We start from the raw sequence: 23,529 nt of genomic DNA, 5'->3' as shown, positions 1-23,529 counted from the left end.
TGAATACGATAAGAAGGTCGATACGATACGATACGCGTCTACGTTTGACGTTACCTGATGTCATTTTGATCTAAAATTCGTTGTAATGTATACACCTTGGTTTCTTTTTGTTGTGCTGCGGCTAGGTGAAAATTTGTTTACTTGCGGAATTCGTGCATTGCGATTGCGATGGAGTCGAACCTGAATAAAGTTTTAAACATGAACCGACAGCAACTGAGCGGCCAGCTTTATAAATATACCAACGTGGTAAAGGGTATGATTTTCTTGAGCTCGGGCAGAAGCCCACAATGACGATTACCCATTTGTTACGATTCTATTTCCCGCAGGTTGGCAGTATAGATGGTTCAGCGTGGATGCCCAGGGCGGAATGCTCAGTTACTACCTGCCACTGTGCGAACCCGCAGGAGATGATTCAAGCCCCCAGCTGGTGGGTAACGTTCCCCGGGGTCAGGTGCATCTCGCCGGTGCCGTCATTTGTCCAAGTGACGAAGACTCGAAAACTTTTACCGTAAACTGTGCATCGGGTGACATGATGAAGTTGAGAGCCGGTGACGCCCGCGCCCGCCAGGAATGGGTCGATGGACTGCGCGCTGTAGTTGAGAGTCACTCCAATTCGACCGGTACGGCACTTCCTCCACGCGACCAATTGGCCGCTCACGATGCGTTCGGTGCGGCTCGACAGCAGCTACAGCAGACAGAATTGAGCAATGCAGCATTGGCGCGTGCAATCGAGAATCTAACCGGACCGCCATTGCCCACCGACCCCGATCTGTTGGTGCTGAAAGCGCTTTCTGCTGCCAACACGCACTGTTTGCTCCAATGCCTGGGATTACTGCAAAGGCATCATGAACTGGGTCCCGACGCGAGACTGGAGCAAAGTTTCTAATCTTAGCCGCGCGGGACGATAGTCGGATCTTGGGCTGACGATCCGCGTTCTCTTGCCCGCGAACCACCAGCAACCTAGGTCGGTGCTCGGCACCCCACTTGGGAGTATATCATAGACACAGAACCCAAATACATTAAACCACAAGCAAAACGAAACCGTGTGCACTGTTAATTACTTTATTGGCAATTGAAAGTACTGTACAGGTTCTATATTATTGGGTCCGTAAACCCTTTATTCGCCGTACCATTTGCCTCTCGCTTCTCGTTTGGTGGCTTGATTTATCAAATTCTTATACTTGCCAACGGTTTCATTGAAGTAGCTGTCCTCTTTTTGCAGCTCCGCCAGGTTGACTTTCTGCGTAACCTTGCGCGAAGCCTTAAGCTTGCGATTGCGGTCGTGCTCCTGCCGAAGACGCTTCTTTTTCTGCTCCTTGCGCTCCTCCTTCAAGCGTTGCATGTGGGCATCCGCTTGGGACACCAGCTTACGATTCGACCGAATACCCGCTTTACCCTTCTTCGACAGCTCGCCCGTAAACGGTGTGACCATCTTTTCCGCGTCCCGTTTGCGATCTTTCTTCCGCGGTCCTGCAGGGACGTCGCTGGTAGCTTTTGGGTTGTTGAGCTTCTGCAACACGGCACTGGGAGCTACGGCCAGCTTTTCCATTGCCAATCGCTTGCTTTCCTTCTTGGTGAGCAGCTTTTGTTGTTTCCTGTGGCGTAGCTCCTCCATCTTCTTCTGGTACGTCGGGTTGTTCATGCGTGACTTTTCCAATCGCTTTTGCTTGATGTTGTGCACCTTGAGATCTTCGATGCTGAACGAAACGATCGGACGGTGGTTTCGCCCGAATACGGCCGGATTGTTGTTGAGCTTACGCAGCACCTCCAGTGCCGTTTCGTGCCGCTTGAACGACAGAAAGCCGTACCCACGGGACCGTCCCGTCGGGTTGCCGAAAGTGGGACGCGTGTCGCGCATGACGCGACACTCGCTCGGCTTGTGCGCTGTGATCTTTAGGACCATGTTTCGCAAATCCTCGTTTGTGAACTGTTCCGGTATGTTGTGTATCGTTAGCCTTTCGCGCGAAACGAAGCGATTGTAGTTTTTCAACATCTCATTGTTACGCTGCTCCAGCCGCAGTCTTTGCGCCATGTCCGGCTTGGAAACGTCTTTGGCCGCCGGCGAACCGGCCATGATAAGGCCCTCCTTCAGCAGGTACAGATTGCGCGAATCCTTGGCTTGACGACCCAATCGTGCCTTTTCCCGCTCGCTGACATCCTTCTTGCGCAATGCTTCCAGAATTTCAATGAACTGATCGTGCACCTGCAACTTGAAGCTTTGCCGGCAGCTCATCTGGGCCGAGTCTTTCAGTTTGAAAATTACAAATGCTGATCCTTTCGAGTGTCCCGAGATGGGTTCCTTGTTGATGAGGACCTGCTCCACAATGCCGAACTGCGACATTACATCTTTCAGCTCTTCCGCGGTCACATCGAACGGTAGGTTCTTAACAAACACCGTGCGACCTTCTTCAAGCTCACTGTGGGGCTTCCTCTCGCGCTTCACGGCACCTTTAAGGGGCAGTTCCGGTTTCTCGTCTTCCTGCTCCGTATCGCTGCTTTCTTCGACTTCCTCTTCTGTGTGCTCATCCTCGTTGCAGTCTTCAGCATCGCAATCGCTATCCTCTTCATCATCACTGCTCTCCTCCTTAACCTGAACGTCCCCATCACCGTCGCTTCCGTTTTCTTCCTTCACCTCTTCCGGTTTGATCTCTTTTGCGTGTTTACCCCGCTCGAAGGTAGACTTGTCCAGCGAGTACCGAACCTCTAGTTTTCGTCCCATAAACACTTCCCCGTCCATCTCGCGCACCGCGCGTTCCGATTCTTCTTTTCGGCAAAACTGCAGAAACGCACATCCGACTAACCTTCCGTCCGGTCGTTTCAATATGTTTACCTCTTCCAGCTCTCCGAAGCGCTCAAATTCACTGCGGAGCTTTGCTTCAGTAAGTTTGTACGATATATTGCGAACAATGATACGATGCTGGCGGTAATTAAACGCCCGGCTGCGCTTACGGAGACCCGTTTTAGTGTAATTTTGCTTACGGAAACCATCGCTATTCGCCTCTTCATCCGCGTGTTCGATGTGGGTGCTATTGTTTTCGCTCGCTTTCTCCCGACGCTTCCGAGCCGCATGTTTACCTTTCGAACGCATGTTTGCTCGACAAACTAGTAAAAAGGCCGGCGAATTTTCCAAAACCTTGTTTCAGGGTTTCAAGGCGAAACACGTTGTTTGGATTGTTGAGCACTGATCTAAAAACATTGGCGCTCAGTTTGACAGAACGGGCGCACAACTTATTAACGAACGTCAGAAACGTCAGTATCTTTTGACACTCATTCTGACAATGTTTTGATCTAGCCGGCTTCCGATCACCTACGAAACAAATTAGTTTTTGCCGAAAAACATGAACCTAAATGATATGCCCGATGAAGTAAGTGATTCACAACATTAAGCAAATGTAACTGACTAACAAGTGTTTGGTTTTGGCAGGTTTTATGCCAGATTTTCGATAAGCTCGATGTCTACGAGCTTAAGCTGGCGTCGCTCGTGTGCCGTCGGTGGGCGGAACTTACTTTTGCTGGCCAAAGGATGGACCGTGTGTGGTTCATGCTTCCTGATGCAGATTGGGAACCTTTGCTCAACATCAAAAGGCCCTATCGCAATATTAATCACGACGGCCGTTTACTTACCGAAGTGCCGTTTGAACGCTTATCACGGTTACTGCAAATTCTGAAGCTTCCTGTTCGAATGTTGCAAATTGATTATGGATTAACTTTCGAGGAATTACGATTGATTCTTCTGGAAGTTCCTGAGCTACAACATTTATCCATTAAAAGTTACATTGACTCCAATGGCAAAACGAATGGACCATTCCCGGTTTTAACGAAGCTAAAATGCCTCGAGCTGTACCGATTAGAAAACAATGAATTTGATTTCTTCGCAATGAATATCTTAAATTTGCACAGCCTTTACATGAGCTGCGACACAGACAGTGAGTTGGAAGCATGGAAACACCTTAGTGGACAGTTGCAACTTGTGAATATAAATCAGTCAAAAGCAACCCATTTCTCTCATTTTCTCGAGTTAACGTTCCCACATCTAGAGGATTTTACCATAGAAAAACTTATTTGTGAGACGACTGAAGAGGAAAATATAGTTTCAAGCAGAGGTAATGATTTTTTTCGAAGACACTCCTTGCTTCGAAGACTCTCCGTCTCTGTGACTTTTCTAGTAGAATGGATTCGAAGTATTACTATTCATTGTCCTAACCTGACGTATCTAGACCTTCTTCTCAAAGATCCGGAAGAAGGTATTTTAGAATCGCTGGTGCACTGCCCTTTGCTTAAGGTAAGCAAATGAAACGCAAAAACCATGGTTTACTCAATATATTATTTTTGCAGCATCTTAAATTAGACGGAAAACTGGATACAAAACTGTTTCGTGGAACCATCAAATCACTCGAGTCAGTTAAATTAAGAATGCATCCTAGTCGCGTTTTTCTCGAGAACCTTTTCGAAACTGCGCCACAATTATACTATCTGGAAATCAATCCCATATGTTACGAGTACCTTCAAGTATTGGATTGTAAATTCATCTGCGAGAAGTTTTCCTGTCTCCGACGGTTAGAACTAGACCTGACTTATGGGGTAAGTTGCAACGGCGGTAGTAGATGTGCACGCGCCATTTCAATTGCGTTGATTTCTTTCGCAGACACCAGCCGACAATTCTGGGCTTGTTAGAATTGACAGATTGGTACATTTAGAGAAACTTAAATTATGGGCGCTTAACAACATTCATTGCATTCATCAGAACAACGTCCGGTGTTTGACAATATCTCATTTTGTAAGTTTGTAGTGTATCAAAGAGAGCAACCAATGAATATGATCGTGATGTTTCGTACAACATTTTTTTACTATCTTTTCCATCGCATGATGCACCTGCATCTTCGACGCTTGAAGTTAACGGATGATAATCTTAACGAGATACCGAAAAAGTTCCCTTTGCTAAAGAGATTGATCCTCGATTGTTTCGGGGTATCTCTGGCTGGTGTCGAACGGCTACATAAATTGATGCCCTCATGTAGAATCGACTTCCGTTCGCACCGTTTCTATCCACAAGTCCTCCCATAAGTGCCTCGTTCGGTTCGTATGTAAGTCTCGGTTCGGTTCGTAAGTCTTAAAGCACACAAAATCTCGTACTGTAAAGGCAACACTTTCAATAAATAAAGTAATTATCAGTGCACACGGTTTCGTTTTGCTTGTGGTTTAATGTATTTGGGTTCTGTGTCTATGATATACTCCCAAGTGGAGTGCCGAGCACCGACCTAGGTTGCTGGTGGTTCGCGGACAAGAGAGCGCGGATCGTCAGCCCAAGATCCGACTATCGTCCCGCGCGGCTAAGATTAGAAACTTTGCTCCAGTCTTGCGTCGGGACCCAGTTCATGATGCGCTTGCCGCCTTCCCACTGGCAAGCGCCTTCCCACTGGCGCCTGCCATTTTTTTATTTTTTAGTTGCCAAGGACATGGCAGACTTTTGTAAATTTTTATAATATCAGTTAAACACTTTTGCGAACGTTGTCGAAGCGTCCAAAATATAAATCTGAGGCCACAACAAAACATCTCTTGGCTTCAACTCATAATTTAATTCACATAAATGCACATAAATAAATTCTTTAAGCTGCTCGAAATCGAGCAAAATAAAATAAATGTTGGTTTAAACGGAACGAAACGGCTTTCGATTTGAAAGTTGAAAGACATTAAATTTTAGTACACAGTGACAAATGTCAAAAGCCACGCCAAACCGGCTTCTGTTTATTTTGAACTCGTATCTGAACTCGTTTGAACAATGGATCCGATCGTTGTTGAAATTGATGCTCCAATGGTTACGCAGCAGTGTGCGGCCCGTATTGTGCGCACCATTGTCGAGCTTCTGCTGTACCATCGAGAACAGATCCCCTTTACGTATGGTGCGTTTCGCACCATGGTTAAAAACTTTAGGACAAACGAAGGCGACGAGTCAACCGAACACGGTATGCAGAAAATTCACTTAAGGAAACAACAGAACCAAGCGGAACAAATGGTGCAAAGTGTAGATAATCTATTTGAGGTAGGTGTTGAACAATTTTAAGGAGCTTCAAATAGAGATAGAGAGAATCTTTTCCTTCTCGCTACAGATGATTGATGACTGTTTCGAACAAAATCCGACGGTGCAAGAAGCGATGATTATTTTTGGAACTACGATTTTTACTGCCAAGGAGGCGTTCGTCGTTCGGTTGCCTCCGATTGATCGGAACCATCACGGGTACAACCATCGGCACGCGCTGGAGCAACATCTCAGGCAAATTGCCATGAAACTGACACTGTCCGACGAAGTAAGTGGAAATCCTCACGTAAAGGTACCAACGAACGTCCACGTTCTAATGAAGATCGCCGCCGTCAGTACGTTGAATACACCCAATTGCGGTCACTACTCTCCACTGGATGACTACAAGCTGCCCGTAAAGTGTCCACAGTATCGCATAACACTGGCCACCACAGCAAATAGGCCAAGTTCACCGGTTAGTTGCTGCAAGCATTTGAAGGTGTTTCAGGATGCTACGACTCCATCCGCCAGCGACTATCCCGATGTTGTTGCTGCTGAAGAAACGGATAACTTAAGCTGCTGGCTCCAGCTGAACGAGGTGGTGCGGGGCTTCAAACCGACGCCGGTAAAGGGATGCTTTATTTGGACACCGGCGTAGAATGGGTTCACTGACAATACAGCGCTTTATTTAATCAGATTTCAAATGTGTCTTTCGATGTGCTTCAGCGGCAGCTTTCGTAACAAACGTTCGGCTACAGTTTTCATTCGGACAGACGCGCGGCTCATAAGCAATTTGGCTGCTATGAACATACCGCATGTGGGAGGTTCGCTCGCTGGACGTGAGAAAGCGCTTGCTGCAAAACGCACAGGCGTGCCTCTTATCGCCACGGTGACCCTTCATGTGCACGAACAGTCCGTTGCGGGAAGTCAGTTCCTTGTGGCATACAGAACACTGGAAGGGCCGTTTCCCGCCGTGCGTTCGAATGTGTTCATTTAGCCCCGATAATTGTTTGTAGGCCTTTGGACACAGCTTACAGACGTACGGACGCTCTCCGGTATGTATGCGCACATGCCGGGACAAATCATCTGCCCGGGCAAATACTTTCACGCAGTGCGGGCACTGTTTCGTTTTCGTGCTTTGATCGTGCGTCTTGTAATGCCGACGCAAAGTCTGCGTCTGACTGAAGGTTTTCTCGCACTTATCACACTGTAAACGCTGCTTCCGGTGTTCACTTTCGTTCTGCACGATGATTTCTGTTTGTAGCCCGTCCTCCACTTCGCCGCCCGTGTCCAGTGATTCCACGGTATCGGGTTTCGATAACAGCAGATCAAACTCTAAATTCTCTTCGCACGGTCCCTTGTCTTTGTCACTCGTGCCGTCGTCAACGGGGTCACTGTTTTTTGAACCATTGAAATACTCGCTCAGCAGCTTATCCGCTCGTCGGCAGCGCAGGACAAACTGGAACGCCACCTGTGCCATATCCGCACACCGCACGCACACACTCCTTGGCACCAGTTCTCCGTGGGCGGCCTCGATCTGCAGGGAAGAAGCCAGTGGTCAGTGTTGGCCGTGGAGTGGCAAATATATATGGGCTTTACCTCGTCGTTGACGAACACAGAAAGAATGTCGCAGAACGAGTGCATATTCTCGGTAAGATCGGTTTGCTGCACAAAAATATCTTTGATCAGATACAGCTCGCCCTCGTCGCTTTTCAAGGAGTCCTCGGACAGACACACGCGACAAACATTCGGCAGTTTGCTGTGCAACTCCCCCAGTAGTGTCTTTTCCGGGTCATTAGCAGTATCAGTATCGTTACCCATCGTAAAACTTTCTTCTTTGTGGTTTGCCACAATCAACCAGTCGCAAAGAACGCCAAGCAAACGTAGAAACGAAACGTAAACAAACTCCAATGTCAAAACTCGACAGCCGTCATTATTCGATGATTGATCGAATGATGACGATGATTCATTTCATGAAATTTAGCTGATAATCGAATTTAGCTAATCAAAATGAAGCAGAAATGCGTTATTTCGATGCAACTGTATTTTTTCGCTGAGTTTAATTAAGTCTAAAATTTTCCAACGACAACGACTCGGCGTCGATGTTTACGCTAGCGTTAACACTTTCGGATATGACGACCGAATCATCCGATGTATCGCAAAGTTCGTCCTCGTTGTCCATCTCTTCGAGGTGGCACAGAAACTGGTCGTCTTCGTACGTTGGGAAAAAGTATTCCGGTTGATCCCATGCGCTAGACTCCTTATCCAGTCTGTGGTGCCCAACGGTGGACAGATGGCTGCACAGGGTTTCGTAGTCCCCGAACCGCAAACCACAGTTTATGCAGGTAGTAGTATGCATTTGGCGGCGCACAAAGTTTACGACTTTCACGCGCTGATAGAAACTCATGCCGGCCACCGATTGATCGAAATCGAAGGAATGTTTCTCCACCATGTGGCCTTTCACTGCACCTATGTCGACGGCCGAATGAGGACAAAATAGACACGTGATTCTCTGCTCCTCGCCATTCCAATCGGACCAGTCCGAGTCGGAATCGTCGTCGGACTGGAACACGCTGCTCTCCTGTTTACGTTGAGCGATTGGCACATACGCCGGCTTTTCCTTCAGCCGGTAGTTGACGAGGAAAAACCGATCGTAGTAATGGTTGTCCGGGTTGATCCGCTTGTGTCCCTTCTTGCGCATGTGTTCCTTCAGTGTCGGCCGATCTTTGAACACCTTTTCGCAGAATAAGCATATCAACCGATTCAGCTTGGCCTGTACGATTTCTATTAGTTCGTCGACAAATACCAGATGCTCGGGTTTGCCGAGTTGCAGGAAGTGTTTGGAGTAGAGATGAGCGACGAAATCTGGCCGCGTGTCGGAACGATTGTCGCGACAATAGAGACAGTCGCGCTGGAAGTTCCGATCCGTCCGCTCGAACTGGTGGCGCGTCAACACGAGGTCCAACTTTTCCCGTCTCAACCGTTGTCGCAGCTCGTAATCGAGTGGCTCTACGTCGCTCAGTAGAAAGTATTTTTCGTTTCGCGAACTGGTGCCATCCGGAAGCTGGTTCAGTAGCATCACCGAGCAGTACTTTTCGGCGGGCTCCACACGAAACTTTTCCTTCCAATAGTAACAGTAGCTGGCGAGGCACGCAATATCCTTTACGTCGCCGACGATGAGTCGATGCACGAGGTAGAGATGCGCCAAGTACTGATCGGAACCGTTTTCCGGGCTGTGAAAATCGTAGCAGTTGCTGCAAAACATGCAAGGAACTGCTCGCTCGTCGACCAACGAGGATGGCGGGATGGAGCTGTCGGTGGCGAAATTTAACGGACCAATAATTGTAGACGATGACGATGAACCACTTTCAATGTTTTGTTTAACCTCGGTGCCCATTTTACAATTTTCTATCCTGCAATCGCGTTTGATACTGGGACAGAGTGTAAACAGATTGACACAGTGACACTACGGACCCCTACAGCAAAATCGATTTGCCATAATCCACGATCCCATAATTGGATTATGGCAAACTCGTGGGGAGAGCGAGAGAGGAAGTGATATGTTCCCTCTCTTTCGCCGGTTTTCGCCGAAAGAGCGAAAAATCGTGAGAAAAAGAGAGCAGCACACTAGAAAAAAAATAATACGATCGCCATTACGTTTTCGCTCGGTTGAAACGTGTTCGGTCGGAAAAATCGAAAAAGCGCTGTAAATTCGGTAATAGAACTGGCCAAAAGTATCACAAAACGGTGCCGCCGGTCCCGGGGTACGCGAAGGTGGTGGAGTACGTTCGAAACCAGTGCCAATAGGTGGTGTAAATTGAGGCTGAAAAATTCGCACATTCCGTACCCGGGCGGTGCGTCTGTGGTTGGTGCGGCAACATTGCCTGTCGCCACCGTTTCTGCGCTATCCTTCGTCGCGGAAGCTACGTAATCCGTTCTATGGCGTTCGCCGAAGAATGTTTCATCTCTGAGCGCAGCAGTCGAATCGGCACTCGAGCGAGTAACCCGTTACCCTAGCCGACGCCTAGAATTGGAAGAAAATCTGTAATCTCGTGGTGTGTGACGCGGCGTGTAGCGCAAGGGTTTTGGTTTCGTGTGAGCGTCGCTCCGTTGTGCACTGAAATTGCGCCGTGTCTCAGTTATTTAAATGCAGGGGTTGTGCGCTTTGTAATATCCCGCAACTAACGGAATTATTGGCCTCACATTTATTGCGTTTGTTGCGACATCGAAGTAACCAGACACAAAACGGTGTGTTTGCATTGCACGGGAACGGGTTTCGTAGCCGCCTGTGTAGCGGAGAATGAAGTGTCATCGTGCGCGCGCTTTTTTCCACTCCACTTCTAATGTCCGGCTACCTTGAATGTGCTTTGCCAAGCTTGCGTGAGTGCGGCGCGCCTGATTAACGCGAGTTTGCATGTGTATAGGTGCGTCCGGTGTGCCAGTGTTTACTTTTCGGCCTCGCTTGATGTTGCGGGGCAGCATAAACTGGAGTCGGAAACGTGCCATTATTCCTCTCGAAGTAGGCATTTCTGCATTCTAAACATATTTCTGTGTGCTGCCCGAGTTCCGACATAGTAATTGACCAAACTTCTCACTAGCATTGTACAATTGGTACGTTTCTCAGGAGGCTTAACTATAGGTGTGTTAGTGTGCGTTCGAGACAAGGAAGTGTTTTGTATGTTTCTTCAGGGACACTGAGTTGGACTCGGAACGGATTTTTGAGCGGTGGTGACCACCGACCCGTTTTGAACGTAGATTATTATTTTTAGGTGCAGGTTATTCATCGGGTTTTCGACGTGGGTCGAAAGTTTGTCCATACTTTGATACCCTGGTTGCTGTTTGCATCAACGAGCGCGCTCCATGGCAACGTGAGTGAGCGAGGATCATTCGGCTGTGATTAGTATCTTTTCACAACTCTTAAAGCCTGCTGCTTTAACCGGCCGTGTAGTGAAAACAAGAAGAAAGGCGCCAGACTGCGACGTATTAGTGCAAAAGCATCATTTAGTTTCATCAGCCCCTGCGAAGCGCAGAGCGTTCCGGCAGGTGGCGTGACGCATACGTGTTTCGAAGCCCGCACGACGGAGAAACACATGACCGTAAGCGGGACACCAGAAACCGTGGCGGCGCAGCTAGCAATAAATGCTCTCGAATCGGCATACGTCGATTTCGTCACTCTCTCGCTGTTGTCGCTGCAGCATTCGGTGCCACGGGCGGACAGTTTCGCGGTCGTGGTTTCATTGCTGCGTGGGTTCTGTCATCCGATAATAGCTCCGACGCATTTGTTTACATACAAAGACGCAGTAAGTCAGGCGGAGCCCATCGCATTGTTCACTGGAGGGTCGCAGTAAGCGGAGGCCACTATCTATCACAGTGCACAGCAGCCTGCGCATGTGATTCAGCATCCGCCGGGGATACGTTTTGCTGCACGATTTCAACGAAACAAGAGTAAGTTTGTACATTGCTCTGCGCTTTGCTTTTCAAAAATGCACGATAACAAGAGAAGGGCCGAATGGGTGTTTCCTTCGTCACAACGGTTTGTGAGGGATTTATTTCACATGAGAAAAGAATTTCGATGCATATCGCCGAAATCGAGGGTCGAAACAGAAATGGTGTTAATTTGTTGTTAAAATATGGCCCACTTATTGTTCTGTGGACATCTGTTGTCAACTGATACCAATTATTGAATGTAATCTTTTCAATGGCGCGGAATGAACTCTAAGGCACACAATCTCTGTCTTTCAGAGTAAAAATTATGGACGATGAAAATGCATGTACTTCAACCGAAACCGCCCTGCCCGTGTCCATTGACAAAGCCAATAGTACTGAAAATGAATTGTTCACCAACGACACTACCAATCCGGACCACGCCATGGCAGAGCAACACGTTACGACAAAGCAGCCTGCTGATGAGTGTGCAGAAGCGACAACAGCATCCACAATCGAGCAACCGACAGCACCCGCAAGCGACACGATATCTTCAACTGCTGAACCGGAAACTGGCCGTAGTTCAGCTGATATCACATTATCAGCTGAAATATCGACGATATCGCAGCACGCGGAGAGCGAGACACAAATAATGGAAGGTGAAATTCACGAAAACACTGAAAGTCCCCCGCCAAGGGCCTCGCACTTTTCAGTACAACCGGCATTCAACAACGATGAGAAGAGCTCGTTAAGAACGATTGCTGAAATCAAACAATCGGATCGATCGGAGGAGCAACCTGTAATAAAGGACACTGTGGCAGCATCGAAGTGTCGGCTGTCTGGTGAGTGTCGGCTGTTGCATCTATGCAAGCTAAATGGAGAAAACGTCGTCGAAGAAACGAGTAACGACGACAGCACCGGCGTATCGTCCCCAAGTCGGGAATCGTCTGTTCTGGTCGAACGAAGTGAGAAAAACACCGAATCGTCATCGACGGATGAGAATCTTGGTACCAAAAATTGCGAAAAGAATGTGTCCCTGTCCAGCCTAGAATCTGGAATGGCCATTTCGAAGTATGTAGCTGAAAACCAGGATAATGGTAATCATAGTAGCGGGACTGATAATTCCAGTCAGCAGCAACAGACTGTGGTACACGCCGCAGATGATGCGATGCAACGAATAGGTTGTGAAGGGTCGAAAACGGACAGTTCCATATGTATAGCAGATCCGACAAAAGACATTTCGCATTCTGATTTGAATAACAGTGAAAGCTTTACAATAAACACGGATACGACAGTTACAGACGAAGTAACGGAACATAATCAATGTCCAGGTAAGTCGTGGTTCAGATTCCATTTCCTTTCTAAATTGTGGTACATTCTTTGAAAGAATTGCCAGTGAACGCTCCATTCTGATTGATAAAACGCCCGCTTTTCTTCTAGAACTAAAAGCAAACGGCGGTGCATCCGATATGCTGGCAGGATTCGACGATGACGAGCAAGATCCTGCCGAAGATGTAACATTGCCATCACCCGCTAGCAGTACCGCAGACGAAGTACTAAAAGAAAGAATGAAAGGAAAGTACAGTCCTAATCAACATACAGCGGAAGCGACTAGTCAAAGTGTTGTACGTTCGAATCTGCTTAAACGACGTGCATCGGACACGCCGTTGGATGGAGAGCGCGAAGAGAAACGATTTTCAGGAGAAGAACACGTTAGTTCGAAGTCCCCCGTCCAGCATCTGACGAGGCTAGCCGATCTCTCACAGGACGCTACTGAGCGTTCAATTGTTGATTCAAACTCGTGGGAAGGCGAAAACGACAAAGTGGACGATCCACAAACGCTACCCGAATCGGTTGGGCAGAGTGAAGAGAATGATCCTCACCCACCGTCGGTTGGAGAAGCGTCGCTCAGTGTGCTGCCGGATCCGGAGCACAGAACGGGTACTGATGAATCGGGCTTGAGTGGGGACATAGTACCGAATGCTGCGCAGAGTTCAAACGTGCCGACCGAGCGGAAGGAAGCTACCGACACGGAGAGAGTCAACAGTACTAGTAGCAGTAGTAGTTCCAGTTCTTCGGAAAGCTCTTCGTCATCATCTTCATCATCTTCCTCCTCGGAAAGTGACAGCTCCGACGATGAAGCCGAGGCTAATGGAACCAGTCCCGCAATACGGGCAACCACGGGGCAGCAGCTACCGGTAGAGGCAAACGTAGCATTCCAACCATCACCTCCTCGAGAACCTAACGATCCTGCGCCGCAGCATCCGGAAGCATTGCCTCCGGAAGGGCAACCGAAACGAGATCACCATCAATTGTCGTACGGCAATCACGAAACTTCCGATGACAGCAGCCGCGAAAGCGCAGCGATGGAGATTGATGATTCGGTTGAATCGTACGAGGAAGACGAACACGATGGGACCACGAATCAGGAGGATGAAGCCAAAATTACTCGCAGTGAAGGGTTGAAGCTTTCGATATCGCTAAAGCGGTCCTCTGCCGTTGCGACACCGACGAGAAACGATGAGTCGACCGCTAGGGCGGTAGCAGGGGCTCCGTTACCGCAGCCTCTACAGCCGGTTGATTTTAGCAATCTGCTAAAAAAGGGATTGTTCAACGATAGGCAAGAACTGATTAAAATTGATTATAATCAGGCACATGTTGAGCTCAATGCACGACAACCCTTATCTCCCCCGGACACCTTCAGCACGGCATATGGCGCTCTGGGGCAACAGCAACTGCTCCCGACGGAGCAAGTTCAATCGCAGCCTGCACCAACCTCTTCACACTGGAATGCGTTTCGGGGTTACGGGAACACTGGCGGTAGCGCACTTAGTGTGGCCCAGGGAAACGGTCCAGGTGAAAAAACGACCACGTCCATTTCTCGACTAGTACCACAGACCCGGGAGGAATCGTCCGATACATTGGACGAAGAGAACCGATTGGTGATAGCGGAGAAGAAGCAGCGTCGGTATCGGAAAAAGGTAAACAATCACCAGTCGTCCTCGCTGTTGCAAAGCGCTCTCGGGGGAACGGACAAGCAGCTGCACTACAACCAGCAGCAGCTGCAGCAATTTCAGCAGCTTCAGCAGCAATTTCAGCAGTTACAGCAGCAACACCAGTTCCAGTACCAGATGCAGCACGCTCCCCATCTGCTACAGCAGAGCTACGGTCAGGTACAACATAATGCTTTCGGTGGTATAGATGGAATGCTCGTCCCATCGGTGGCAGCTAATGCGCCCACGATTGAACAGCTAAACACGATGCCAGTGGCAACGAAACCCGTAAAAAGCGCCACCAACAAACGATCAGGCGAGCAGAGGAAACGAAAACAATTCAAAGGTGCGGCACCGAGTTCTGTCGGCATAAACAGTGCGCCTGGTGAATTCGTCCCACCGGCGGCAAGTCTAAAAGGGAAGAGCCTCGGTACCAAACCGGCAGAAGTACCGGCACTGGCCTCGTCGACCACTGTGCCTCCAGTAGAAAAGAAAAAAGACAAAAAGAAAGTTTTTCTATGTTCGGCCTGCGGAACGCACTATGAGAACTGGAATCTCTTCGTACACATGCTGGAAGTACACCGGAAGCATATTTGTCTGTACTGTCTGGGTATCTTCCCGTCGGGGGACCGGTTAGTGAACCACCTGACGACGAAACACCACGTCCCACGGAAATATCCCACCAACCTGGTGGACTATTTACAGCAGTACAACGGCTATCGAAGTAGTGGCCCTCGGAAAGGAGCAGCCGAACGAACCGAGGAGTTTGGGTCGCGGTCAAGTGCCACTCCTTCAGACCAAACACTCTTTTTGATGTGCTGTCGATGTGAGCATCTGTTCGAAAGTTCCGGCAATCTACTGGAAACCCGGCAAGAGCACATCATAGAGCACAACTGTGCTGACTACGTGCAACCTTGTGCCAACTGTGGCCAGTTAAAAATGTCCCGGCATCGGTGCAATGGCGTAGCGAACGTGTTGGAAGGTGCTGCCAAAAAGAAAGCGACCAGAAAACAGGGACCACCAGGCAAGAAATCGGCTGCTGGCAAGAAACCGGAAATCAACGGGGTCGTTCCTCCTTACAATGATTTGCTTAAGGCAGCATCACATTCTTTGAAAGATCAACTAACCACCGGTGTTCGCGATGCGACCACCGGTGGAGAAAGAGTTGATAAGCTCGCCCGTGACGTGCTTCCCTCGAAGATGGCGAGAAAAAATGGACAACTCAATCAACAGCAGCAGCAGCAGGATCCGTTTCAATCGGATTGTTCGAATAGCCACGGTGATCAGTCAGGCCAGTTACCGCCTGGTATAGGTAATCCATCCCTTTGCCTACCCATGAACGGCGGTGATCATTACACGGAGGAGTTCGGAGTGATTGCGCCCTCTACTGGTGCAATATCACCTGCAGAGGCTGCCAAGATGCTTCCGGCGATCGTACCTCCTGATGAATCGGTGAATCAACAATGTGTTTCCGAAGTCGTCACTCCTCTAGTGCCAAAATTAAAGGTAAAAATACCTATCCAGTATTTGACGCCGATCGAAAGTGGAGAGTCGTCCAGCGAGAGCGATGACGATGATGTGGATGAAGAAGAGTACGAAGAAGATGATGATGAAGGTGTGGCCGATGAGGCGCAGGGCGGCCTGGACGAAGAGAAAATGCATGGTGGTGGGAACGCAGGCCAACAACGAGATGATCATACGCTGGGAGATGGGGAAAAAGCTGACGATATGCTTGAGAATCCTGAAGCGCAAGTGGCACCACCGATAGAAGAAAACGAAACCAATGGACCACAGATGAACGAAGCTGAGCCACTAATACCACTCTTAGAGGCAACGTCACACGATCCCGTTCCGATGGAGATTGATGAAACTATTTCGACGAATCGCACCGTGGAAAATGTTTATTCGGAGGAAATAAAGCAACCATCGTTATCACTTGACGTTTCGGTACCATCCCAAGTAGGCGTGGAAAGTGCTTCGTTGGAAGCAACTACATCCTACGTATCGCACGAAAAAGAAAGCGCATGTCACGGTGCGGAAGAAACGAATGTGCCAACGGAGAACTCTCAACCTTCAACTGAAGTCTGCTGCGGGCCTCCACTTTCGGATCTTGACTTTGAATTTGTGTCTGGTAAGGTTGAATCCGGTTTGGAACAGAACGAGAATGCTATGGGGGAAACAGCGATAGAGCAAATCAAAGTAGACGATGGTGGTGAGATAAGCTCAAACGCGGCGGCTGATCCAACCGACGTGCCGACGGTTGATAAAATGGAAAATGCACCCCACGAGGACGACGCGCTGGTGGTTGCCGATGATGATGCACAGCTTTTCCACCTAACGCTGGATGAGCCGCTGGATCGGATCCCGGTGCGAGAGTTTATAAAAGTCTGCCTCCGAGAGACGGCGCGCTTCTGCCTGTACTGCAACCATGCGCGACGGATTGCAGTCAGCGGTCGGAGGCTTGTGCTGCACATCATTGCCATGCACCGCTTCCAGGCAACGGTCAACAGCATCACGGGCGAGGAACTCCAGCCGGACACCATCCTTTCGCGCTTTCGTAACTCGCTCACCGAGCTGGACGGTGCGTACCTCAACGTCGAAACGTTCGACAACAGCTGGACACTGGAACAGCGCAGTGCGGTGCCGTTCACGAAGCAATTCGAGTGTTTCCAGTGTCGCTTTGTGACGCTCGTGCACAAGGAGCTATATCTGCACAACCGCAAGATGCACCAAAAGTCGATGCTCTTCTGCCTGATGTGTCGGGCGAATTTTTTCAGCTATAGCGAACTCCTGTGCCACCTGTGCCCGGGTGTGGCGAACCAGATGACCATCTTGGACTACACGTTTCGGTGCTGTGTGTGCCACTTGGACGGCATACCGTCGGCGTTCCGGCTGATGGTGCATCTGCGAAAACGGCACTTTGCGTGCGACGTGTGCCTGGAGGAGTGCCAGGATCAGGGTCGGCTGTCGAGCCACGTGTGGAAACACAAGCTGCACCACCTGTGCTACCGCTGCGGGATAGGCTACCGCAACAAGGCGGACATACTGAAGCACCTGTTCTGGAAGCATGGCACCGAGGGAGTGCTCTGTAAGCGGTGTTTGCAGAAAAAGTGGCCCCACGTGTACCATTTCTGTGTGCCACCGGCTCAGTACATTTGCGACGTGTGCCAGCTGCCATTTAAACGCTCCGTGGCACTGAAAGTACACCAGCGACTGCACAACGGTGACGCAAAGTACCCTTGCACGGAGGATGGCTGCGAGAAGCGATTTATTTCGAAGAAGCTTCTGCTGAAGCATGTTCAGCGCCACTTTCCGGACGATTTGAGGCCACCAGCAGCAACCGTGAGGGACGGAGAGAATGGACAGCAAGAGCCAGCGGTCGACGCCGGTGGCGAGCAGAAACCGAAAGACGATGGTTCCGTGCAACTGACAGAAGCGCCGGAAGACATCAAACCGGTCACTGAATGCTCGGAACCGGGGGAATCCAACGACACGGATGAGCAAACGTTAGTAGTTAAAACCGAACAAGCAGAAACAGAAGCAGACAGTGTGACAGTTAAACAAGAGGAACGCTACGTGAAGGACCCGGTACAGGCTGCCGTTGACACCGGGGACAGCTTGTCGAACCATAAGACACAACCAGCCAGCGACGAAACTGGTGCTGCAAACGGGAGCGCAGTGGACCAGTCGGTCGCGGTGGCGTCGACAGCCGTCGTTCCCGATGGAGGCACCGTTCCTGCGAAGAAGTCCAAGAAAAAGAAAAAAGCGAAATACGACGACAAATCGATGGTGGATTTGATTAACCTGCCGGCGTTGAATCTGTCCGAGAGCGACAGTGATGACACGGACAACGAAAGCTCCAATGGTAGTGTCGACTCGAAACGGTTCCGAAACAGGCCCGAAGTTGCCGCGAACAATGCCGACGCAAACCAGGAAGACGAATCCGTCCCGGTGGAGCGGGAGCCGGCCACTGCCGTTGGGGAGCTGGCCAATTTGGGCGTTGAAGATAAGCTCAAATCACCCGAACGGGCCGAAGAAGAAGGAGAGCATCAGGTGGAGCCGGTCGATGCCTCGGATGGTGCTGGTCCCGTGCTTGATCCGATTGCCAACATTTGGAACAACTTTAAGCGGTACCAAGCGCACCGCACCAGCAGCCGACAACAGTCAGCGACCGTGGACGAGGAGCTCCGGATGGAGGAAGAGCTTGCGGAGCGAATGCTTAAGACCACTATCCTGCACGTGTCACAATCGGACCATGATTACTGCATGATGTACAAGCCTGTCCTACCGGAGTCGGAGGCGGTTGCCGATGGGCAAGAATCGTTGCTGCTGAAGGCAGAACGGCGCGACGTGCAGGAAGTGGAAGAATCCGGTCGCAAATCGCGCAGTCATGGACGAGGCTCGAAACCTGGTAGGCGTCGAAGGAATTCCTCGGACAGTGGCGATAGCAGTGATTCGGATTCGAGCAGCGAATGTGGATCGAACTGTAGCAGTAGCTCGAATAGTTCCAGCAACAGTTCTAGCTCGAGTTCCGATTCGGACAGCTCCGATGACGACGAGGGAGGAAGGCGAAAAGCCACGGCAGGCAAATCGAACCGTGAGAGCACCAGGCAGCCAAATGCGGCATCTACTGAAGCTGCAGATGGAAAACCGGTCCCAGAAGAGGACGAACGATCCACCCCAGAAGAACCCGCGGAACCGGTGGATCCGGATAGTGTTATCGTCGAGTCGGACCTCGAGACGGATGAGTCGGAAACGGACGAAGAGTTTTACGACGAGCACCCGCAAAAGTTGGCCGACCAGATGCTGGCGGAGAAGCGTCGTCAGCTGTTCGCTCAGACGTGTTCCGGCACCAACAACAGTAGCAGCACCAGTCCACTGAATGCCACCAATCTGCTAAACTATGGCATCGTGGAGAACAGTCGCCCATCGACGCCCTCGTTGCCACCGGAGGAGCAGCAGCAGGGAAGCAAAAAGAAGCTCAAGGTGAAGAAACGCAAACGAGAGCGCAAGTCCTCCAAACGCCAGATGTCACCACAGAAGGTGTCCCACACGCTGGATGCGCTGATTGGTTCCACCATCGCACCCGGGGGAGATCTGGCTGTACCGACGGCACTCGCAGCGAACCACGCCCCGTGGCTGATGGGGCAGGGGCTACCGAGCTCCGGTTTTGTGCCCGGTGGAGGCACTGTCCCACTCCCGCCATCGCTACGATCGTCTTTGGAAGCGATGGTAGCGTTAGATATGGGTCACATTGCTAACCCCGCAGTAGTACTAGGTCCAGAGTTAGTTACCGGAGGCAGCACCACGTTAGCTGTCGTGCCCTATGTTCCCTCGCGCGAGGACATTGCACAAATCAGCACCCCTCGGTTGAGCACGGGCAATAGCTCCGAATCGGATGCGCCGCTGAAGCGGTCCCAGCGCAGCCGCAAACCGAACAAGTTCTACGGCTACACGAGCGACGATGAGGGCGCGGCTGGTTCGCTGCCACTCTCCGCCGGCATCCCGTTATCGGTGAACCCTGAAAAGTCGATCCTATCGCTCATGAAACCGACGCCACCGCCCAACTTGGTGTGGAGCAAAGAGGATCTACCGTCGCCACCGGGAAAATCTTCGAAAGCGGTTTCGAGCGCTGCTGGTGGTGGCGTAAGAGGAACAGCCGCACATCCGACGAACCGCCGTAGTTCTGACACCCATCAGCTAACACCCGCATCGTCTCGGCGCAACTCTGGCGTCGGATACCCGCCGGTAGACGATTCGCCGATCGGTGGCGTCGGGTTTTCTCAGCTGGCCACGTTGCCGGTCACACCCGATCAGCGTCGCCCACCGCTGCCAAAGTTGAAACTCTCGTTGGGTAAAAAGTCTCGTTCCAGTTTAACACCGAAAGGGGGATCCGTGGCCAAAGGGGCTGCTAAGAGGCGTCGCACAACGACCCCGAAGACCCCCCGGGTAGGCACACCCAAATCGGCCCCACCAACGGTCGCGTTTGGTAACGAAACGCCACAGATGCCACCAAGTTTGACGTCCGTGGACAGCCCGTCATCGTATCCCGTCGTACCGGCAGCCGTTGAGCAACGTCCCCGGGTACCGCCGATCGGATCGTTCCCCAGTGTGCAGACGGAATACTTTCGGCCGAATCAGATCCGCGTTCCGGCCGGATGGCGTGCACCACGGGAGGGCGAATCGGTTTACTGCTACTGCCGCTGTCCGTACGACGAGGTGTCGGAAATGATTGCCTGTGACGGTGAAAACTGTCAGATCGAGTGGTTCCACTTTGAATGCGTCGGCATCGTAATGCCACCGAAAGGTAAGTGGTTCTGTCGGGAGTGCAAGAAGAAGGCCGGCCTATTGGACATGGATTACGGTAACGAAGCTGTCGCCGACGAGCGGGCGGCTACCACCACCGTACCATATCAGGGAGCCATCGGTGGCGGCGTGAATGGGCAGGTACCATCTTTACCGGGCGTCTGGGGTAGTTCCTCTCAGTCGTAGGGCAGCGGTGCCCCATAGATCCTACCGGAGCTGGAATCGAAAGATGATCAAAACGCTTATTAATTAGAATCACGAGTAATCAAGGGTAGCGCACGTACGCGCGAACAGGGCACGCTGTCAGCCACAGGAACATGTCCGGCGCAGGTGTGCGCTGAATTCGTTTAGCTTTACTTCGTACGGAAATAACATAGTTTCTCTGTAAGGTTTGAGTGGTTACGAGGCAGTACGGGCGATGCCCGTGGTTTTGTATAGAGTGTAATCTGAGCTGTACTGTTGGAATCGGCGGCAGAGACGGTCTCAAGTACCCGCGTCCAATGTAGTAGAAATACAAATACCATGAGCACATGAGTGTGTTGACGAAAAATGTTCGTGCTCGTGCGCACTTATTTTACGTTAGAACTTAGATTTGGCACTACTCGTTAGCCAGCAGGCAGCCAGGGTGTGTTTAGGAATTGCATAGGTGCGTGGTGTACTTTGTGTGTGCATGGTTAAAATGCGTGTTTCTCGCGGTCTGGAAGAAAAGATACCTTCATCGTTTACTTACTAAATTCATTGCATCTATAGATCGGCAACACGCACACACACGCATACTGTTCGGTAATGATTCTAAAGCACAATTTAAAAGTTGAGGCCATTGACATTTATCTTTCAAAACCTAGAGACTCCAGTGCGCGTGGTGGTGCGGGCAAAATCGGCTGGGCCCCACTGTTTTATTACCTATCCCTAAACAGCGATCTACAACCGCTCCAGTGGTGGTCAACACGCGCATAACATAAAACCCTCGCCCGGGATACGACGGAGAAGCAGGATCGCAGGATAGATTTTGATCTCTACCGATATATATTTAGCGAGGGAATAAAAAAGTATATATAACAAAGAAGTAGCCACGTCTGTTTTTTTTTATCGTAGTTCGATTGGAAAGAAATGAACGGTTTTAGGTTGTTTAATATAACGGTAAACTGACGTCTAATCGTGAAGAGAGTTTAAGAGACGATTCAAAGTAGGCGCCGATAGCAGGCTTGAGGTGAGACCGAAAGCATACTTCGACCATTCGACTTCCTGTCGAACGTTTCCACCTCGAAAGGTTGGTAGACGTAACACATGGGCTGAAAAGAACCGGGCCTACGAAAGAACAGTGTTGTTATTTCGTGTGTCCTTAATTAGCCAAATGAACAAAGTAAAATTACAGGTCCAGGATAAAAATAACATTCCTGCTTGAAAATTTGGCTGTCCAGCAATTTGGGTTCACTCCGGCTTGGGCTGTAGTCACAGTAGTCTGCGGTACGCGTGTTCACTAGTGTCCATAGGTATCCTGCGCCCGGTGAACCGGCGCGTATCCTGCAGTATGCTGACGTCGGTCCACGGACACCGTGGTCATGCTATTAGTAGGGAGTGATTTCGCCGAACGCTTTCATTCGAGTAGTGGCCACCGAGTGGTACGGGTCCCCTTCCTCGGTAGTCCGCTCCGGTAGCGGGTTTCTTCTCTTTCCTGCGTGTTTCCGGCTGAGTGGGGTTGTAACGAGCGTGATTTGTAGTGTGGTGATGTTTATCAACAACTAATGCTGTGGAAATACGAAAAATATGTACGGGTACGGCTTAAATATTTCATCACGAAAGGCCTTGTTTTTTTTAGTTTGCTGCTTCGAAGACTACTGCGATCTAGGAGTATGTCAAACATTTTAGGTTGCGGTGTGATGACCAATGATGTGTGTTGTTTGATGGATTTTGTACGTGTGCTTGCGGGCATATGTTGGTGTGATCGTAATAGCTTTTTTCTTCTGCCGCCCACAACTAATAGGGACCGACTAGCGGGACGATAATATCTACACAGAGCGAGGGCTGCGCGTGTTGCATCATGAAGGGTCAACCGGCGGACGGTAAGCGTCCATTGACGCGGAGCGAGGGCAAGTTGGAATGGACTCCCGGCCTCGTCCTGGCCGCGGTGGAAAGCATCATAAGTTATGCAATGGGAACCTCCGCCACCCGTCCGCTCTACTGAAGTGTGTGCGTCGTGTGGTGTGTGTTGACACCTCGCCACTTGCCGGCGGAATTGGAATGTGGGACGCGGGCCCCACTCCACGTGGTCGGATACTAGGTTACCTAAACAAAACCCTAGAATGCCTAATGTCACCTCTTCCGGGCAATCGGTCGGGCACGGAAATCCGTAATTTTGGACCCGGTTAACGTTGACCAACAGGCCGGCGTTGGAGCGGGACGGTGCTGTTTGTCAACAGACCCGTGTTGAAAGGAAGTCCAGAACCGAATTCCCGCAGATAGTGCTCACGTGCCGCCATCTTTAATGGATGGCCACAGTTCAAGTATAATTGAACTTCGGTTCGTGCGATCGTGCGGTGGTTGATTGATTGATTGAAAATGAATTAGTGGGGAAGGTGAGTTGCGTTTGGTGTGTCTGCTGTTAGCCCATTTGGCCCCCAGCTAGGTTCACGGAACAGATAATGAACCGTGAGCCGGTGAGCGTGTTTCTTCATCTTGTCCATCTTTTGTGAAGATCCTTTCGACTAGAGACAAAGTCAGTGTAGGCAGCACGGGGATTGTTTTCAGAAGAAAACTTCATTGAAGACTGGGGAATCCGCTGAGACTTCC

At 50.3% G+C, this 23,529-nt stretch overlaps 7 protein-coding genes across 7 annotated transcripts; 4 read left to right on the top strand and 3 right to left on the bottom strand.

The window, feature by feature from the left end:
* Positions 1 to 115: 115 nt before the first annotated feature.
* Positions 116 to 1,019, top strand: LOC131216512 (oxysterol-binding protein-related protein 11). The gene is made up of 2 exons (XM_058211021.1): positions 116 to 253; positions 327 to 1,019. The coding sequence occupies exons 1-2, from the start codon at positions 169 to 171 to the stop codon at positions 884 to 886; spliced, it is 645 nt and encodes a 214-aa protein (XP_058067004.1). The 5' UTR covers positions 116 to 168; the 3' UTR covers positions 887 to 1,019.
* Positions 1,020 to 1,117: 98 nt separating this feature from the next.
* Positions 1,118 to 3,163, bottom strand: LOC131214913 (RNA-binding protein 28). The gene has a single exon (XM_058209253.1). It carries the CDS (start codon positions 3,086 to 3,088, stop codon positions 1,118 to 1,120), a length of 1,971 nt encoding a protein of 656 aa, XP_058065236.1. The 5' UTR covers positions 3,089 to 3,163.
* A 115-nt stretch (positions 3,164 to 3,278) lies between these two features.
* On the top strand, positions 3,279 to 4,789 carry LOC131205207 (uncharacterized). The gene is made up of 4 exons (XM_058201067.1): positions 3,279 to 3,365; positions 3,425 to 4,282; positions 4,336 to 4,581; positions 4,646 to 4,789. The coding sequence occupies exons 1-4, from the start codon at positions 3,339 to 3,341 to the stop codon at positions 4,787 to 4,789; spliced, it is 1,275 nt and encodes a 424-aa protein (XP_058057050.1). The 5' UTR covers positions 3,279 to 3,338.
* A 990-nt stretch (positions 4,790 to 5,779) lies between these two features.
* LOC131216343 (uncharacterized) lies at positions 5,780 to 6,675 on the top strand. Its single transcript, XM_058210807.1, has 2 exons — positions 5,780 to 6,040; positions 6,108 to 6,675. The coding sequence occupies exons 1-2, from the start codon at positions 5,780 to 5,782 to the stop codon at positions 6,672 to 6,674; spliced, it is 828 nt and encodes a 275-aa protein (XP_058066790.1). The 3' UTR covers position 6,675.
* On the bottom strand, positions 6,598 to 7,814 carry LOC131216342 (zinc finger and SCAN domain-containing protein 31-like). The gene is made up of 2 exons (XM_058210806.1): positions 7,616 to 7,814; positions 6,598 to 7,553 (listed from the first exon to the last, which is right to left on the bottom strand). Exons 1-2 carry the CDS (start codon positions 7,658 to 7,660, stop codon positions 6,705 to 6,707), a joined length of 894 nt encoding a protein of 297 aa, XP_058066789.1. The 5' UTR covers positions 7,661 to 7,814; the 3' UTR covers positions 6,598 to 6,704.
* A 260-nt stretch (positions 7,815 to 8,074) lies between these two features.
* On the bottom strand, positions 8,075 to 9,413 carry LOC131216581 (zinc finger protein 277). The gene has a single exon (XM_058211112.1). It carries the CDS (start codon positions 9,411 to 9,413, stop codon positions 8,076 to 8,078), a length of 1,338 nt encoding a protein of 445 aa, XP_058067095.1. The 3' UTR covers position 8,075.
* Positions 9,414 to 13,008: 3,595 nt separating this feature from the next.
* Positions 13,009 to 21,772, top strand: LOC131206751 (uncharacterized). Its single transcript, XM_058199424.1, has one exon. The coding sequence runs from the start codon at positions 13,009 to 13,011 to the stop codon at positions 20,923 to 20,925; it is 7,917 nt and encodes a 2,638-aa protein (XP_058055407.1). The 3' UTR covers positions 20,926 to 21,772.
* Positions 21,773 to 23,529: the final 1,757 nt, after the last annotated feature.

Source organism: Anopheles bellator, chromosome 1 (assembly GCF_943735745.2).
Source record: "Anopheles bellator chromosome 1, idAnoBellAS_SP24_06.2, whole genome shotgun sequence".
Classification (NCBI taxonomy): Eukaryota; Metazoa; Arthropoda; class Insecta; order Diptera; family Culicidae; genus Anopheles; species Anopheles bellator.
This window is presented reverse-complemented; position numbering and strand designations above follow the sequence as displayed.